General features: G+C 48.0%; 2 protein-coding genes across 2 annotated transcripts in view; one reads left to right on the top strand and one right to left on the bottom strand.

Annotated features, from left to right (window-relative positions):
* LOC141133875 (NACHT, LRR and PYD domains-containing protein 12-like) overlaps positions 1 to 18,187 on the bottom strand; it is a 981,044-nt gene that overhangs the window by 643,671 nt on the left and 319,186 nt on the right. The gene's annotated exons all lie outside the window — the stretch shown is intronic.
* LOC141133872 (asialoglycoprotein receptor 1-like) overlaps positions 1 to 18,187 on the top strand; it is a 48,850-nt gene that overhangs the window by 19,833 nt on the left and 10,830 nt on the right. Inside the window, exon 6 of the mRNA XM_073623459.1 lies at positions 5,881 to 5,958. Coding sequence (XP_073479560.1) covers positions 5,881 to 5,958 — 78 coding nt within the window. The remainder of the gene's footprint in view (positions 1 to 5,880; positions 5,959 to 18,187) is intronic.

Raw genomic sequence — 18,187 nt, 5'->3', positions numbered from 1 at the left:
CAGCACCAGCTCTTCAGGCACTGCCAGCCCGCCTGGCTGCAGCTGCCCCTTTCCACAGTCCTCCTGACTTTTCCTCCACAGTCCTCCCAGACTGACTCTGCATCCATCCCAGATCGCTCTCATCCAGTCCTCTCAGGTTGCCACTCAGTTTTTTCTGACTGTCTCACTCACCAGCCATTTGGCTGTCTTCCTCCTGGAGATTTGCCCGGCAGTGTTCTCTTGCTGCTGTCCTTCTCCTGCTCCTGTGCCTCCAGTCAAGGCACCTCTGTGTGTGATGAAGAGGGTCCTTTCTGCACCCGAGCCCAGGCCCAAGGTCATTCCCACTCCCCCAGACTAGGCGGTTACCAGCCTAACACTCCATCTCCTGTCTTCCACCCAACTCCACTGCGCCTGCTAGGTTGACCCTGAGTATTTGTGGGGGCCTGCCTCCTGCCAACCCATCTGTTGGGTATTGGTCAGGGCCCTCATGAATACTCCAGGCAGCTCCTCCTGACCTCCACTCCCATTCTTCTAGAATCTTCTCCAAGTTTCTAGAAGTAGGAGGAGGTATCAGAGATGCTGCCTGTGAGTCATCCAGCCTCACTGGATCACTGCCCAGACCCAGATCAAAACACAGGCTTGGCTGCTAGCTAAGCCTGAATTTACCTACACTAACAAAAACCTAACATTTTTCTACTCTAGCACACTGGATGGTGCTACACTGCTTTAGAACGTAGTGCTGCCATACTGTATATAGCTATGTTCAGTATGATGCAATGCACATATTAGCCCAATTAGTAATGGCCACTTGGGCCCCAACGACATGGCAGGAGACCTGGACTTCAGCCTTAAGTGGACCTGAATTCAAAAAGCAAAGGTTTACCAAGGCATATGGAACATCTATACGTTTTAATTGTGGCCACAGCATTACCTTATGTCTACCGAGTGTACTTTGTGTGCCCAGGCACCCCTGTTCTGTAGTCTCATTGCTGTATATCTGCAGTGTGAGATCATCTAAGGCACATGTGTCAAACCAATCCTGCCCCCCAGGCCTCTTCATGTGACCCTCGCACCTCTCCTGCAGCTGCGGCACCCCCCTTGTCTCTGCTGCCAACAGCTAAAACAACGTGGGGGCAAAGTGGAGGTCACAATTCCTCTGCCAAATCCTGTGCTTCTTCGTGCAGCCATGGAGAGGCTTGTCTCTGCCCCCACTACCTCATCAGTCGACAGCAGAGAGGAAGACAGAACTCCTCCTATAGGTCCTGTACTTCTCTGTGCAGCTGCAGCACCCCCCCATCTCCGCCTCCCCTGAGCTGACTCCAGCTCTCCCCCTACATGTCCTGTACCTCCCTGTGCAGATGCAGCACCTCCTCATCTCCGCCTCCCCCAAGCTGACTCCAGCCCTCCTCCTAAACGTCCTGGACCTCTCTGGGCAGGTGCAGCACCCCCCCATCTCCGCCTCCCCTGAGCTGACTCCAGCTCTCCCCCTACATGTCCTGTACCTCCCTGTGCAGATGCAGCACCTCCTCATCTCCGCCTCCCCCAAGCTGACTCCAGCCCTCCTCCTAAACGTCCTGGACCTATCTGGGCAGCTGCAGCACCCCCTCATCTCTGCCTCCCCTGAGCTGACTTCAGCCCTAATCCTACATGTCCTGTGCCTCTCTGTGCAGACGCAGCACCCCCTCATCTCCGCCTCCCCTGAGCTGACTCCAGCCCTCCTCCTACAGATCCTGTGCCTCTCTGTGCAGCCGCAGCACTGCTCGTCTCCGCCTCCCCTGAGCTGACTCCAGCCCTCCTCCTAAATGTTCTGTGCCTCTCTGTGCAGCCGCAGCACCGCTCGTCTCCACCTCCCCGAGCTGACTCCAGCCCTCCTCCTACACGTCCTGTACCTCTCTGTGAAGCTGCAGCACCCCTCATCTCCGAATCCCCTGAGCTGACTCCAGCCCTCCTCCTACAGATCCTGTACCTCCCTGTGCAGCTGCAGCACCCCCTCGTCTCCACCTCCCCCAAGCTGACTCCAGCCCTCCTCCTACACGTCCTGTACCTGTCTGTGCAGGCGCAGCACCCCCTCATCTCCGCCTCCCCCGAGCTGACTCCAGCCCTCTTGCTACACGTCTTGTACCTCTCTGTGCAGCCGCAGCACCCCCTCATCTCCGCCTCCCCTGAGCTGATTCCAGCCCTCCTCCTACATGTCCTATGCCTCTCTGTGCAGCCTTAGCACCTCCTCATCTCTGCCTCCCTTGAGCTGGCTCCAGCCCTCCTCCTACACGTCCTGTACCTATCTGTGCAGCTGCAGCACCCCCTCATCTCCACCTCCCGAGCTGACTCCAGCCCTCCTCCTACATGTCCTGCACCTCCCTGTGCAGCTGCAGCACCCCCCCATCTCCACCTCCCCCGAGCTGACTCCAGCCCTCCTCCTACATGTCCTGTGCCTCTCTGTGCAGGTGCAGCACCCCCTCATCTCCGCCTCCCCTGAGCTGACTCCAGCCCTCCTCCTACATGTCTTGTACCTCTCTGTGCAGGCGCAGCACCCCCTCATCTCCGCCTCCCCTGAGCTGACTCCAGCCCTCCTCCTACACGTCCTGTACCTATCTGTGCAGCTGCAGCACCCCCTCATCTCCGCCTCCCCCAAGCTGACTCCAGCCCTCCTCCTACACGTCCTGTACCTATCTGTGCAGCTGCAGCACCCCCTCATCTCCACCTCCCCCGAGCTGACTCCAGCCCTCCTCCTACATATCCTGTGCCTCTCTGTGCAGGCACAGCACCCCTTCATCTCCGCCTTCCTCGAGCTGACTCCAGCCCTCCACCTACACGTCTTGTACCTCTCTGTGCAGGCGCAGCACCCCCTCATCTCCGCCTCCCCCGAGCTGACTCCAGCCCTCCTCCTACACGTTCTGTACCTCTCTGTGCAGGCGCAGCACCCCCTCATCTCTGCCTCCCCCGAGCTGACTCCAGTCCTCCTCCTACACGTTCTGTACCTCTCTGTGCAGCCGCAGCACCCCCTCATCTCCGCCTCCCCTGCGCTGACTCCAGCCCTCCTCCTACATGTCTTGTACCTCTCTGTGCAGGCACAGCACCCCCTCATCTCCGCCTCCCCTGAGCTGACTCCAGCCCTCCTCCTACACGTCCTGTACCTATCTGTGCAGCTGCAGCACCCCCTCATCTCCACCTCCCCCGAGCTGACTCCAGCCCTCCTCCTACATGTCCTGTGCCTCTCTGTGCAGGCACAGCACCCCCTCATCTCCGCCTCCCCCGAGCTGACTCCAGCCCTCCTCCTCCACGTCTTGTACCTCTCTGTGCAGGCGCAGCACCCCCTCATCTCTGCCTCCCCCAAGCTGACTCCAGCCCTCCTCCTACACGTTCTGTACCTCTCTGTGCAGCCGCAGCACCCCCTCATCTCCGCCTCCCCTGAGCTGGCTCCAGCCCTCCTCCTACACATCCTATGCCTATCTGTGCAGCTGCAGCACCCCCTCATCTCTGCCTCCCCCGAGCTGACTCCAACCCTCCTCCTTCATGTCCTGTACCTCGCTGTGCAGCTGCAGCACCCCCCCATCTCCGCCTCCCCCAAGCTGACTCCAGCCCTCCTCCTACATGTCCTGTGCCTCTCTGTGCAGCACCCCCTCATCTCCTCCTCCCCGAGCTGACTCCAGCCCTCCTCCTACACGTCCTGTACCTGTCTGTGCAGGCGCAGCACCCCCTCATCTCCGCCTCCCCCGAGCTGACTCCAGCCCTCCTCCTACACGTCCTGTACCTCCCTGTGCAGCTGCAGCACTCCCTCATCTCCACCTCCCCCGAGCTGACTCCAGCCCTCCTGTCACGGAACGTCCCACACTCCGCTTGAGTGCTTCCGTCATATACTACTTCCTCCCAGTCTGTATACAGATATCCCAAACTCTCTGAGCACAAACAAGGCGACACTTGCTGTTGCTACCAAGAACTGACTTTATTCAGAATCAGAATACAGTCTTATATACACAGGAGAAGATTACTCTAACAATACAAACGTAACCTAATTAACATGATCTAATTATCTAATCCTCTATACAGCCTAGGTGACTGAGACATGACCTTTCGCCCAGACTTGTGGTCACCGAGCTTCACACAGTTATATCAACACAATAGCAGTCGTCCCGTCTCCTACATTGTATAGAGGACAATGTCATTAGCTCATTCAATTAACAGGTTGAGTTCAGAATCAACAAAACCAATAATAGTCTTTACATACATCCTGGGAGATATTGTGGACAAATATTACTGTCCCATTTTAAGTAGTCCAAGATATATTTTCTCACTCACCCTGTGCCAGGATGGCACAGGGTGCCTTAGACATAAGATGTATTCTGAGTTCCACGGGCCCTCCCGTCACACCTCCTCTTACAGGTCCTGCACCTTCCGTGCAGGCGCAGCACCCCCTCATCTCCACCTCCCCCAAGCTGACTCCAGCCCTCCTCCTACACGTCCTGTACCTGTCTGTGCAGGTGCAGCACCCCCCTCATCTCCGCCTCCCCTGAGCTGACTCCAGCCCTCCTCCTACATGTCCTGTGCCTCTCTGTGCAGCCGCAGCACCCCCTCGTCTCCGCCTCCCCCGAGCAGACTCCAGCCCTCCTCCTACAAGTCCTGTGCCTCTCTGTGCAGCCGCAGCACCCCTCATCTCCGCCTCCCCTAAGCTGACTCCAGCCCTCCTCCTATACATCCTGTACCTTTCTGTGCAGCCACAGCACCCCCTCATCTCCGCCTCCCCTGAGCTGACTCCAGCCCTCCTCTTACAGGTCCTGTACCTCTCTGTTCAGCCACAGCATCTCCTCGTCTCCGCCTCCCCTGAGCTGACTCCAGCCCTCCTCCTACAGCTCCTGTGCCTCCCTTTGCAACCGCAGCACCCGTCATCTCTATCTCCCCTGAGCTGACTCCAGCATTGATCTGGTCTTTCTCCAGATCCTTCACTTTTTGCTTCTCAGCTCTGCTCCCAGCTTCTTCCCAGCATCAGCACAAGATAAATGGGGTGCACTGTGATGTAAGGGAGGGTGGGGGATACTTGATTTCAGATGGTAGGGGGCTCTTGACATCTGATGTAAGGAGGGATGGGGTGCTCTGGACATCTAGTCTTACAGCTACAACCGGCCCCATAATGCTGGTGCGGTCCTTGATGAAATGGAGTTTGACACCCCTGATCTAAGGCACTGCTGCCTCAGAATGCTGGTCTCACCAGATTTGGAGTGATGTCACTACTGTGCTGCTCACTGTTCTCCTTGCTGGAGAAGACTGCTGGAGAGGAAGCTGTACCTGAGGAGCTGCAGTACAAGGATCTCCCTGCTACTGCTTCATCCATTCTCTGGATTTGTGTTTTTTCCAACCCTATCATTATCCCTCTAGTCATCAGATCAGTGCTCTTCAGGGGGGCAGAACTAGCATGAAGTAAAGCCCTGAATCTGCCACGATAGCCACTTCCACGCAGTGTTAGGAGCTCCCAGTGCGCTCTTTCTCCCTCCCCACAGCTGCCACCACTCCCCTGTTTCCCATTGCCTCCTCTTTGGTTTTTCTCCCTAGGTGTTGCTTGCCTGCCATTGGCTGGTGGAGACCCTTCCATTGGAAGACATTGTGTTGGTTTTTAGTGATGAAAAATACTGGTGGGATAGTTTGACTAGTAATAAATATTCCTGCAAGAAGAAAGTGATTATAATTACATTTTTTAGTTTAGTGTTGGGGGTAAGGGCCATTTAAGTCCAGAGGTTAAGGGTAAGGTTAGGACGTTATAGGCATGGCAAGAAATTTATTTTTCAGATGTCAAATGTTTGTGGTGGTTAAACTTGGAAATGTTATTCCACAGAAAATGTATGTGTATATTAAAGTGCGGTCTGAAGGACATGTACACAGCAGACTGAGATGATGTTCTTTATATTACAGGTTCTCTCAACAGCGACATCCAGAAGATTCTGGAAGCCATGGCAAGCCAGACAGATGAGACCCAAAAAGAAGATAACAGTAAGTTTACTTAATTCCAGGAATCAGAACATCCATTCACAAAACATTCATTTCTCAGAACATCCTGTACTTAGATTTGTAGTTTTTAACATGAAGGGGCTGATCACCCGGGGCGCCCTGGTTACACCTCTGATCCAGTCTGCTCTCTCTGGGCTTGTAGGTCTTTCAGTGTCGCCATAACTCAATTTTCAGCATGTGGACACAAAGTCTGTTGGGGTTTGGATGTGTCTTTAGGGTTTGGTAATATTTCCAGGTACGGACCAGTCTGTAGTCTCTTGATGGGGTAATTGGTTTCTCCCTGGGAGTATATTTTATTCCACTCCCTGATATGTTTCTCTTTGGACTGGTTTATTATTTCCTTCCTGTGAGAGTTTGTCAGGTTAGTAGCTGGGAGTGTTGGGTGGACAGAGCGCTGACAGATTGCTGGGAGTGATGGGTTGGATGGGGTATTGGTGGTGTCAGGACCTGGAACACCTGCTGGTGGCACTGTGGTTCCCAGTGAGGAAGGTTGTAGTTCCAGTTTCACCTGCAGGTGTCTTCCAGCAGATCCCAGTAATCAGTCTCCCCCTGATGCTGGCTGCTCAGAGGGTATTTAGTCCCTCCTCTACTAGTGCCTCAGTGTTTTGCTCTGCTAGCTAGATAATGCTTGCCATTTACAGGGGCTTGAAAAAGTATTCACACCCCTTGAAATTTTGCACATCTTGTCATGTTACAACCAAACACGTAAATGTATTTTATTGGGATTTTATGTGATAGACCAACACAAAGTGTCACATAATTGTGAAGTGGAAGGAAAATGATAAATGGTTTTCAAAATGTTTTACAAATAAATATGTGAAAAGTGTGGGAGGCATTTGTATTCCGCCCCATTTACTCTGATACCCCTAACTAAAATTTAGTGGAACCAATTGCCTTCAAAAGTCACCTAATTAGTAAATAGAGTCCACCTGTGTGTAATTTAATCTCAGTAAAAATACAGCTGTTCTGTGAAGCCCTCAGAGGTTTGTTAGAGAACCTTAGTGAACAAACAGCATCATGAAGGCCAAGGAACACACCAGACAGGTCAGGGATAAAGTTGTGGAGAAGTATAAAGCAGGGTTAAGTTTTAAAAAAATCTCCCAAGCATTGAACATCTCACGGAGCTCTGTTCAATCCATCATTGGAAAATGGAAAGAGTATGGCACAACTGCAAACCTACCAAGACATAGCCGTCCACCTAAACTGACCGGCCGGGCAAGGAGAGCATTCATCAGAGAAGAGCCAAGAGGTCCATGGTAACTCTGGAGGAGCTGCAGAGATCCACAGCTCAGGTGGGAGAATCTGTCCACAGGACAACTATTAGTCGTGTTCTCCACAAATCTGCCCTTTATGGAAGAGTGACAAGAAGAAAGACATTGGTGGAAGAAAGTCATAAGAAGTCCTGTTTGCAAATGGAAGAACAAAAATAGGATGGTCGCACTACCAAAGTAGATGCAATGAAAAAATATTTTTATGAGGAGTATAAAACCAAATGCAAAGAAACAATGACATAGGCAATGGCAGGGGAAAAACGCGTTTCACGCGACTAGCATTCTTCATCAAAACCATTTAGAACACAATCACCAATGTGTTAATATACAAAAAAAATCACATGATCACATAGCATAGTAAATTCAAAACAGATGTGACTGCTTCAGTGATCAGTGTGTTCTGTTCTTTGCTTCTAAATAGAGAATTCACAAACGAATGGCATTAACAATACTGTGTCAATATCCATCATATAAGAAAAAACAAACAATTACCACAATGAATGTATAAACACCATTTCTAGAATCACATTTACAAGAATAAAAAAAACAAAAACAAAACAAAAAAACTATAAAAGAAGATACAGCATAGCTCCTTGTCAGGAGGAAAACCCCCCCACATATATATCATATAATATGATGTAATATAACATGATATAATAGGCAGAGCGATGACACCTTCACCTAAACTGATATGCCCGTATTATAACAAAATATCTCTCAACCTTTAAGACATATAAAATAAATAGCTGAGAAACTGATGGTAAAAAACAGTGCATTCAAGCACTTGAAAATGTCTGAATTATTTTATAATGCATTCATAAATGAGGGGAGGGTGTTTCCCCCCCCCCCTTATTTATTTTTTTCACACATACCAGGTCAATAATATATAAAGAGCACTAATATTTGAATAATTTAAATAAGTTTTATAACACTTTTATAAAATTGGAGTTTTTGGTTGTTTTTTTATTTTTCCACGTGTAATAAGTTAATGACACATATTAGAGCAGTGAGCACAGCACTTTTCCCTTTCTTTTTATTTTTTTTCTCCTCTCTTTCTCCTTTAACACGTATTAAGTCAGCAATGTATACAGAGTTTAATATCGAAGATCTTAAATTATTTTTATAGCACTCTTATAAAACCGGGTTTTTTTTTTCTTCTTTTCTTTTCTTTTTTTTAGAGTATGGGGGGGTGTAGAGGGAGCCATCCCTGTTGTTGGCGTGTACATATAAACCGGGATATTGAATATTGTTCTTTGTCTTGGTGAAATGAGCCATGTAAATGTGTATTGTAATAAGAGAAAAATGTTTAATAAAGAATGAATTATAAAAAAAAATATAAAAAAAAAACAGTGCATAAATATGGGTCAAATCCCATTCAAAATTGAGGCCCCCCAGTTTCCTGGGTTGCAAAGAGAATATCCAGAACACCTCTCACTTACAAAGTATTCTAAAATAATCCTCACCTCTCCTAGGTGTTCACATTTTTTCTATACCTTGTATTTGTAATAAACAAGTGCCCCCTCATGTGTCTCATTAAAGTGTCTAGCTCCATTAGTCCCATGTTCTTTTTCCATATCATAGACATGATCATGTAAGCGATCCCCGAGTCTCCTAGTGGTTCCACCAACATATTGTATTGTGCAAGCCTTACATGTAATTAGATAAATAATATTCCTAGTGTTGCAATTAACAAAGGTCTTTATTCTAAAGGATCTATGGTTAAAGGGTAAGTTCAGCTTCACAGAAAACTCTGTGAGGTGAACTTACACAGGTCCCACTCCTCGCCCCCTTCCCCGGTCCCGCTGACCTGGATCGCGGCAATCTTTGGTTCTAAGCCCCCTGATATCCGCACCAGGGGTCCAGGGCTTAAAAATCCCCTGAGCTGAATGTCCAAAATGTCCCTCGTCAGGAGGGAGGTTTTGGAGCATTCTAAATGATCAGCACCGTCACATGGGTGGAGCCGACCAATCAGCAGCCGCATAGCCCCTCCTGTCAGCCATGAAGAGGCCGCGTGGATGCAGAGAGGGTTTCTAAGCCCCGGACTCCTGGCGCGGATATACCGGGGCTTAGAACCGGAGATTGCCGTGGCCCAGGTCAGCAGGACTGGAGGGGGGCGAGGAGGGGGACCTGTGTAAGTTCACCTTACAGAGTTTTCTGTAAAGGTGAACTTACACTTTAACTGTAGATCATTTAGAATAAAGACCTTTGTTAATTGCAACACTAGGAATATTATTTATCTAATTACATGTAAAGCTTGTACAATACAATACGTTGGTTGAACCACGAGGAGACTCCGGGATCACTTACACTTTAACTGTAGACTGAAATGAATCTCCCCTAATTAACCGAGGACAACACGGACAACTACTAGCTCCACTTTTGTACAAACCAGTAAAATCCAGCCATGTACCTCTGTGGACAAAGGAAACAAAATCACTTGGGGACAACGTATTGGCCAGAGAGGGGACACGTCTGGACACTGTTTTGAAACCCCTAGATAGAATACTTTGATATTGTTCATCTTTAAAAAAATTGGAATATAACGCTCCATACTTTTCCTAATCTTACTGTACTCTATACTATATGGGGGTGAAAAAACAGGAATCCTTACTGTACTAGATTCTGGCTTAGTGTTCCGTAGCAAGCACTCTCTAGATGTCCGTTCAGCGATGTGAATCGCTCTTGGTAATGTAGGTGCCACGTGTAGCCATGATCACTAAACCTACCAGACGTCTCATCACTTTCTTGCTGGAAATCACTCGCATCACTGGAGATCCTGCTCAACCTCAGAAATTGTCCCACAGGAATACCACTGGTGACATGCCTGGGGTGCCCAGAGTCCGCAAGGAGAAGTGTGTTCCTTGACCGGGGTTTCCTATATAAAATGGAAACAATATGAACCTCGCGATGTAACAAAACCACGTCCAAAAACGGGACAGATCTATCGTCCAAAAGACTTAAGATTTAGAGTGTTGTTCAAATATTTTGAAAAACTATCCAAAGTCCCCACAGTAACAGAACAAATGAACAGAAGGTCATCAATGTACCGATGGTACATCCTGATGCCAAAACAAAAGGGATTCATATCTCCAAAAATGAAAACCCTCTTCTACCAACATATTTAAAGGCTGGATTGAGAGAGTGACAAACAGCACCCATGGGTGCCCCACACTTTTGGAGATAGAAAGAGTCATCAAAACAAAAAGTTGTGTGTGAGGAGATAGTTAAGACACTCAATGATGTATTCCTTCAATATAAGGGAGTAACCACTGTACATACCCAGAAAGTATTCCACCACTCGCAAGCCCAATGCATGCGGAATCGAGGAATACAAGCTGGACACATCACTAGTAATCCACACATCCCCCTCCACTTATTCAATCTTATCACATAAATGTAATAATTGTTTTGTGTCTTTAAAGTAGCTAGGAAACTGGACAAGTGGTTGCAGCTGATAATCGACCCAAAAACCTACATTTTCATTTAATGAGCTAATTCCAGCTACTATAGGGCGCCCCACAAGGGGATCAAGTCTCTTGTGGGTCTTGGGGAGATGGTGAAAAATAGGAAAAAATGGGGAATTCTGGTACCAATGCTTCACCTTCATTTTTGGATAAAATACCCAAGCGGACACCCTTCTGAGCTAAAATACACAAGATCTCCTTAAACTCTTTTGTAGGGTTTCCCCTTAATTTAATGTAAGTGTGTTCGAGTCTGACAATTGTTGGGCAGCCTTCGCCTCATAGGCAGAAGCATCCTGGACAACTATCAGTCCACCCTTGTCTGAACATTTAATTAGTATAGAAGAATCCCGGCTCAGCTCTGAGAGGGCGCCACGTTCCTCCACAGTAATATTATAATTGAAAATGTGTCCTTTATTGCTGGTACAAAGTGCCAACCTAGTGAGTTCTTTTTCTACATTTTTTGGAACAAATCTAGGGCCTTACCTCTGGAATTAATAGGATAAATGTCTGACCGGAGCTTGAAGGGAGCCTCCACCAAAGGGGTGTCCACTACCTCCCGGCTCACGACAGACTCACCATGCAACTCTTCAAGGTCTTGTAGCATACACAAAACATGGAAACCCATTTCCATGGGTGGCGCTGGAGCTGGCCTGCACAGCATCCTCCCCATCATCCCGCTAGTAATGCTCTATCTAGGGGTTTTAAAACAGTGTCCAGGCGTGTCCCCTCTCTGGCCAATACGTTGTCCCCAAGTGATTTTGTTTCCCGTGTCCACAGAGGTACATGGCTGGATTTTACCAGTTTGTACAAATATGGAGCTAGTAATTGTCCGTGTTGTCCTCGGTTAATTAGGGGTGATTCATTTCGCTCTACAGTTAATCATAGATCCTTTAGAATAAAGACCTTTGTTAATTGCAACACTAGGAATATTATTTATCTAATTACATGTAAGGCTTGCACAATACGTTGGTGGAACCACGAGGAGACTCCGGGATCGCTTACATGATCATGTCTATGATATTGAAAAACAGAAAAGAGGGTTTCACCATATCAGATCAAAAAAGTGTAGTTGCCACATCCCTGATATGTAATTGAAAAAAAAAGAAGAGAAATCCCCCTTCATTGGGACTTTTAAAGGCAACATACACATATATTATGCAAAAGATTGTATTTATTAGATATGCATAAAAATATACAACCATAAAAATGATCAATAATTAAAAAACATCAAAGTTTATACAAAAAAATGTACCGTACACACATATAAAAAAACAACAAAAACAAAAAACAACAAATTACATGAAAAATATGACAACAAAATTGTACTCTCCGGTATATAGTAATCCCCGGTAGCCGACGCGTTTCTGTCTAATCACCTTCGTCAGGGGTATAGGATAGGAGTATGTATGGTCATAATTTGTTTTTACTATAAAAGATAAAAAAAGGACATGTCATAATGGTACAGAAAAGCAGGGATATCCATGATAGCCAAATATAGAACAGATGAACAATCATACCATCTGGGAAAATACCTACCATGCAAGGTGATTCCTTAGAAGAAAATGGGTGAAGTAACTGTGCCAGTGGGGGGTGTGGATGGGCGCCAACCAAGAAGCGATACGGTCTGGGAACAAGGTGTTCCCGATATTAATATTTGCCTGATGAACAGCAAAGGGTCAATTCTGGCAATTTGACTGAACTGGCGATGAAAAAAAAGCAGAAAAAAAAATGAAAAACTGTATAAAAACAGAAAATTAGCGCCTAAAAAATTTCATACGGGGCCCTGGTGACTATTACCAAATCTTAAATGATGGTATGTCACCTATATAGAAGTATAGATAGGGTAAAGGGGGAGGCACAAGAACAGCACAAAATGTATATTTACCAATGTCCCTTGATCTATAAAGGATGGGTCAGAGCTTTAAATAAGGCTCCAGGTCAGTAAATGACTCCAAGGCGTCCTTTGTCCTATGGGTATGTCTCCCCTGTAGGGAACAAGACGAAATTCAGGGGGCAGGTGGCAAAGTATATATAGATATAGATGGCCGTCAGCAAACAGCCCTTGATGTGTCTAGACATGCCATCTGAGAAGAAGGGGCTTACCGTAAAGATATGAAAAAATCCGAAGGATGGCATCTCCTCGCTCTGCGGTACTTGTCAGACCGTCAGAGCGGGGATTCATTTAAAAAATGGCACCGGACGCCCGTGTGTGGGCACTTGCCCATCGCGGCCGCGCATGCATGAACAGCCAATTGAGAGGGTGCACACGCGGATGGCGCCGACGTGTCAGGGATAGATGGAACGCATCTCACGTCCACCATTCGCCAAGCGTCTCATCCCCAAAAGGTGGCGGCAAGCACCAGCAAGCCACACATAGAAAAAAGGCACAAAAATGAAAAACTAAACAAATGAGCATGATCGTATTCGACTAGATTGACTGCATGTATGTTACAGCGCCGGGAGATCGTAAGGCTGCAGATGGACACAGTGCCGGAGATCAGGTAGGGAGAATGGGCACAATGACAGTGAGGCATGGGCACGAGGCATGGGCACAGTGACAGTGAGGCATGGGCACAGTGACAGTGAGGCATGGGCACGAGGCATGGGCACAGTGACAGTGAGGCATGGGCACAGTGACAGTGAGGCATGGGCACGAGGCATGGGCACAGTGACAGTGAGACATGGGCACGAGGCATGGGCACAGTGACAGTGAGGCATGGGCACGAGGCATGGGCACAGTGACAGTGAGGCATGGACATGAGGCATGGGCACAGTGACAGTGAGGCATGGGCACAGTGACAGTGAGGCATGGGCACGAGGCATGGGCACAGTGACAGTGAGGCATGGGCACAGTGACAGTGAGGCATGGGCACGAGGCATGGGCACAGTGACAGTGAGGCATGGACACGAGGCATGGGCACAGTGACAGTGAGGCATGGGCACAGTGACAGTGAGGCATGGGCACGAGGCATGGGCACAGTGACAGTGAGGCATGGGCACAGTGACAGTGAGGCATGGGCACAGTGACAGTGAGGCATGGGCACAGTGAGGTATGGGCACAGTGACAGCGAGACTTGGGCACAGTGACAGTGAGGCATGGGCACAGTGACAGTGAGGCATGGGCACAATGACAGTGAGGCATGGGCACGAGGCATGGGCACAGTGACAGTGAGGCATGGGCACAGTGACAGTGAGGCATGGGCACAGTGAGGCATGGGCACAGTGACAGTGAGGCATGGGCACAGTGACATTGAGGCATGGGCACAGTGAGGCATGGGCACAGTGACAGTGAGGCATGGGCACAGTGAGGCATGGACACAGTGAGGCATGGGCACAGTGACAGTGAGGCATGGGCACAGTGAGGCATGGTCACAATGACAGTGAGGCATGGGCACAGTGACAGTGAGGCATGGGCACAGTAAGGCATGGACACAGTGAGGCATGGGCACAGTGAGGCATGGACACAGTGAGGCATGGACACAGTGAATCATGTGAGGCATGGGCACAGTGAGGCATGGACACAGTGAGGCATGGACACAGTGAGGCATGGACGCAGTGAGGCATGTGAGGCATGGGCACAGTAAGGCATGGACACAGTGAGGCATGGGCACAGTGAGGCATGCGAGGCATGGGCACAGTAAGGCATGGACACAGTGAGGCATGGACGCAGTGAGGCATGGACACAGTGAGGCATGGACACAGTGAGGCATGGACATAGTGAATCATGTGAGGCATGGGCACAGTGAGGCATGGACGCAGTGAGGCATGGACACAGTGAGGCATGGACACAGTGAGGCATGGATGCAGTGAGGCATGTGAGGCATGGGCACAGTAAGGCATGGACACAGTGAGGCATGGACGCAGTGAGGCATGTGAGGCATGGGCACAGTAAGGCATGGACACAGTGAGGCATGGACGCAGTGAGGCATGTGAGGCATGGGCACAGTAAGGCATGGACACAGTGAGGCATGGACGCAGTGAGGCATGTGAGGCATGGGCACAGTAAGGCATGGACACAGTGAGGCATGGGCACAGTGAGGCATGTGAGGCATGGGCACAGTGAGGCATGGGCGCAGTGAGGCATGGGCGCAGTGAGGCATAGATACAGTGAGGCATGGACACAGTGAGGCATGTGAGGCATGGGCACAGTAAGGCATGGACACAGTGAGGCATGGACGCAGTGAGGCATGGACACAGTGAGGCATGGACACAGTGAGGCATGGACACAGTGAGGCATGGACATAGTGAATCATGTGAGGCATGGGCACAGTGAGGCATGGACGCAGTGAGGCATGGACACAGTGAGGCATGGACACAGTGAGGCATGGATGCAGTGAGGCATGTGAGGCATGGGCACAGTAAGGCATGGACACAGTGAGGCATGGACGCAGTGAGGCATGTGAGGCATGGGCATAGTAAGGCATGGACACAGTGAGGCATGGACACAGTGAGGCATGTGAGGCATGGGCACAGTAAGGCATGGACACAGTGAGGCATGGACGCAGTGAGGCATGTGAGGCATGGGCACAGTAAGGCATGGACACAGTGAGGCATGGGCACAGTGAGGCATGTGAGGCATGGACACAGTGAGGCATGGGCACAGTGAGGCATGGGCGCAGTGAGGCATGGGCACAGTGAGGCATAGATACAGTGAGGCATGGACACAGAGAGGCATGTAAGGCATGGACACAGTGAGGCATGGACGCAGTGAGGCATGGATGCAGTGAGGCATGGACACAGTGAGGCATGGACACAGTGATGAAAAAAGGAGGGGTGTGGAGGCGCCAACTGTGGTAGCTTGTTTATGCAAAAATAAAAGTTAGTGTAACAATTACACTTACTGGTTCGCAGGGTGGAGGTGTTTCTTTGAGATGGAAAAGTGTCCTGGGATGTGTTGTTATCTTGTTTCCGGCTCAGATTTCATTCCTTCAGGCGTCTGGGTGTGGAGTCTGTACACAGGCTGAACTGCTGCATCCAGTGCATGGAAAGCTCCACGCTGACCACTCTGGAGTGCAGAAGAGGAAATGACGTCACTGATGCACGGCAAACGTCCAGGCTGGTGTTGGGGATAATGCAGGGATAGTACAGGCTACGCGCTCGGGGCTCACAGCTCCTTCTACTGGCCTTTAGCCAGCAATAAGTGACCTGAAAGTAGTGTCAAAAAATGTTTTCAATTTATTAAACAATGTTAAAATCCATAAAGTATATAGAGGCAATCAAGGTGATTATTAACAATGTGGGTGATGGAAAAAAAACATCAAGTATCAAAGGATGACACTAAAGACAAGACAAAAATTCAAATTGAAGCATAAAACATAGACACATACAGCAGCACCAACACGGTCCGGACTTAATATGCTACTCGGCAGCTATTGGGTCAAATTCGCCTAAGGCAATCATCCAATAGTGTTGAGCCGTAAATAAAAGTACAACCATTGTAGGTGTAAACCAGGCGGTAAAGAAGTAATATATCGCCTCCTCACCACCTGCCAAACACCTCTGAAAAGCAAAATGCGCGTGAATCAGTTTTCAAAGGAGCTTGCTCCAAGTTTCTGTGCAATTCAATGTGGTGCGATTTTGCAGCCTATTATTTGAATGACTGCAAATCGCACCAGACTGCACAAAAAATAGTGCATGCACTACTTTTCAAAAATGCACTGTGCCAAATAACATGATGCTGCACTACCTTACTTAACCTCTGGTGAGTTTTCACCCAGTGGGCGATGGTGCATGGAAGTAGCTGCTAATAGCTTGCAGAGGATTCAATATGCTTGTAGACAATTCTAACGAACTTTGTTGATGTGAAATTCTAATAGGGGTCACTTGTGTTGCACATTGCACTTTATATGCCTGCACAGATTACACTTTTCTTGTTTTTAGCACATATTTTAATGTATATATTTATTGATACTTTTAATGCTTTTACTACTTTCTTTGAATTATTGTGGCGTATATTGAGGTGATTACCTTTAGGACATTTTGTAGTTTTTTTTGGGTATGGGACAACGTGCCCGACTGCATGGCCTGTTATCAATGTGTAAGTGAGTTTTTAGATGGTTCTCTGGCTTCTTTGTGGCTGTTGAATTTTAATACCCAACTACTACCCACTGACTTGAGGTTATTGCCGGCCCTGACATATGCTGGGGGGTAGAATTGTCGGCCTCAATTGAGCTTATTTTACTTCACAATCTCTTGAGTGTACCTCCAGGCTCTTTTTAGCCTATACAAAGAAGGAAAGGTGGCACACTACATGCTATAGATTGGGAAGAATCACTGACATTTGGCCACACTCAATTTAGCCACACCCACACACACACACATTTTGCGGTGCGCTTCCTCGCGCCAGGTCAGCACCCTCTATTTTTGTTACAGCACCTGCACAGCACCCCCAAAAATTTTGGCCTGGAGCCACCCCTGTCAACACTCCCTGCCAACTAGAATTGTACATCGACATCGAGATTCATCGATGATATTATAATCATATGGAATGGGGACAAAGATTGACTGGAACAATTTCTAACCAGACTTAACCAGAATGATAGAAACATCTCCTTAACATGGAAGATTGATGACAAACAAATTCAATTTCTGGATCTAGATATCAGCATTGAGAATAACCGAATCACCACCAAAACACATTTTAAAGAGGTGACAAGAAAGCCTTCAGGTCCGTGAGCGCGGAAATTCGTCCCTCACTTTAAGAAATAGTTATCTGCCCATTATGAGTTGCCACCATAAACCATGGCTTTTCAACACACCAAAAGGACAACTAATCAGAGTCAGACGCAACGGCACAAAGGAATCTGATAATAAGACACAAGCTGATTTAGTTGGAAAGAAATTCATAGAAAAAGGGGAGGATTCAGAATTTATCAACCAACAAATTCTATCAGTTCAATCTCTGGACAGAATGACCATGATACACAACCAGAAAAAATCAGTAACAATGTTAGAAGCTCCGGCACTAATCTTAGATTTCAATGTACAACACAAAGATATTGAAAAAATATTAAAAGAATACTGGTATATCTTAAAAGAGGATAAACATCTTAAGAGCATCTTACCAGACAAACCACTGATTATCTACAAACGAGCCACCACACTACGAGATCTTATTGTTAAAAACGTAATAGATCCCCCTCCCACTAATTCTTTCTCTTTTTTTTTATGGAAAAGGCTTTTTTCCATGCAAATATTGCTTTACATGCCAACACACCAGAAAATTCCAGAGTAAAAAAACGGACTTTTTGGCAACTAACACAGGACATACACACCCAATTAAAGATTTTATTAGCTGTCACACGGAGAGGGTTGTATATGTTCTGCAATGTTCTTGCAATTTGCAGTATGTAGGACGTACAAAAAAGCTTTAAAAGTCAGAGTGAAAGAACATGTTCTAAATATACTAAACAAGTTCCCCAAACACAATGTATCCAGGCACTTTGCCGAGGTTCATGACAGCAACCCCACGAACAT

This window comes from Aquarana catesbeiana, linkage group LG03 (assembly GCF_042186555.1).
Source record: "Aquarana catesbeiana isolate 2022-GZ linkage group LG03, ASM4218655v1, whole genome shotgun sequence".
Taxonomy (NCBI): Eukaryota; Metazoa; Chordata; class Amphibia; order Anura; family Ranidae; genus Aquarana; species Aquarana catesbeiana.
The sequence above is the reverse complement of the archived record's forward strand: the minus strand, read 5'-3'. Positions and strand labels throughout refer to the sequence as shown.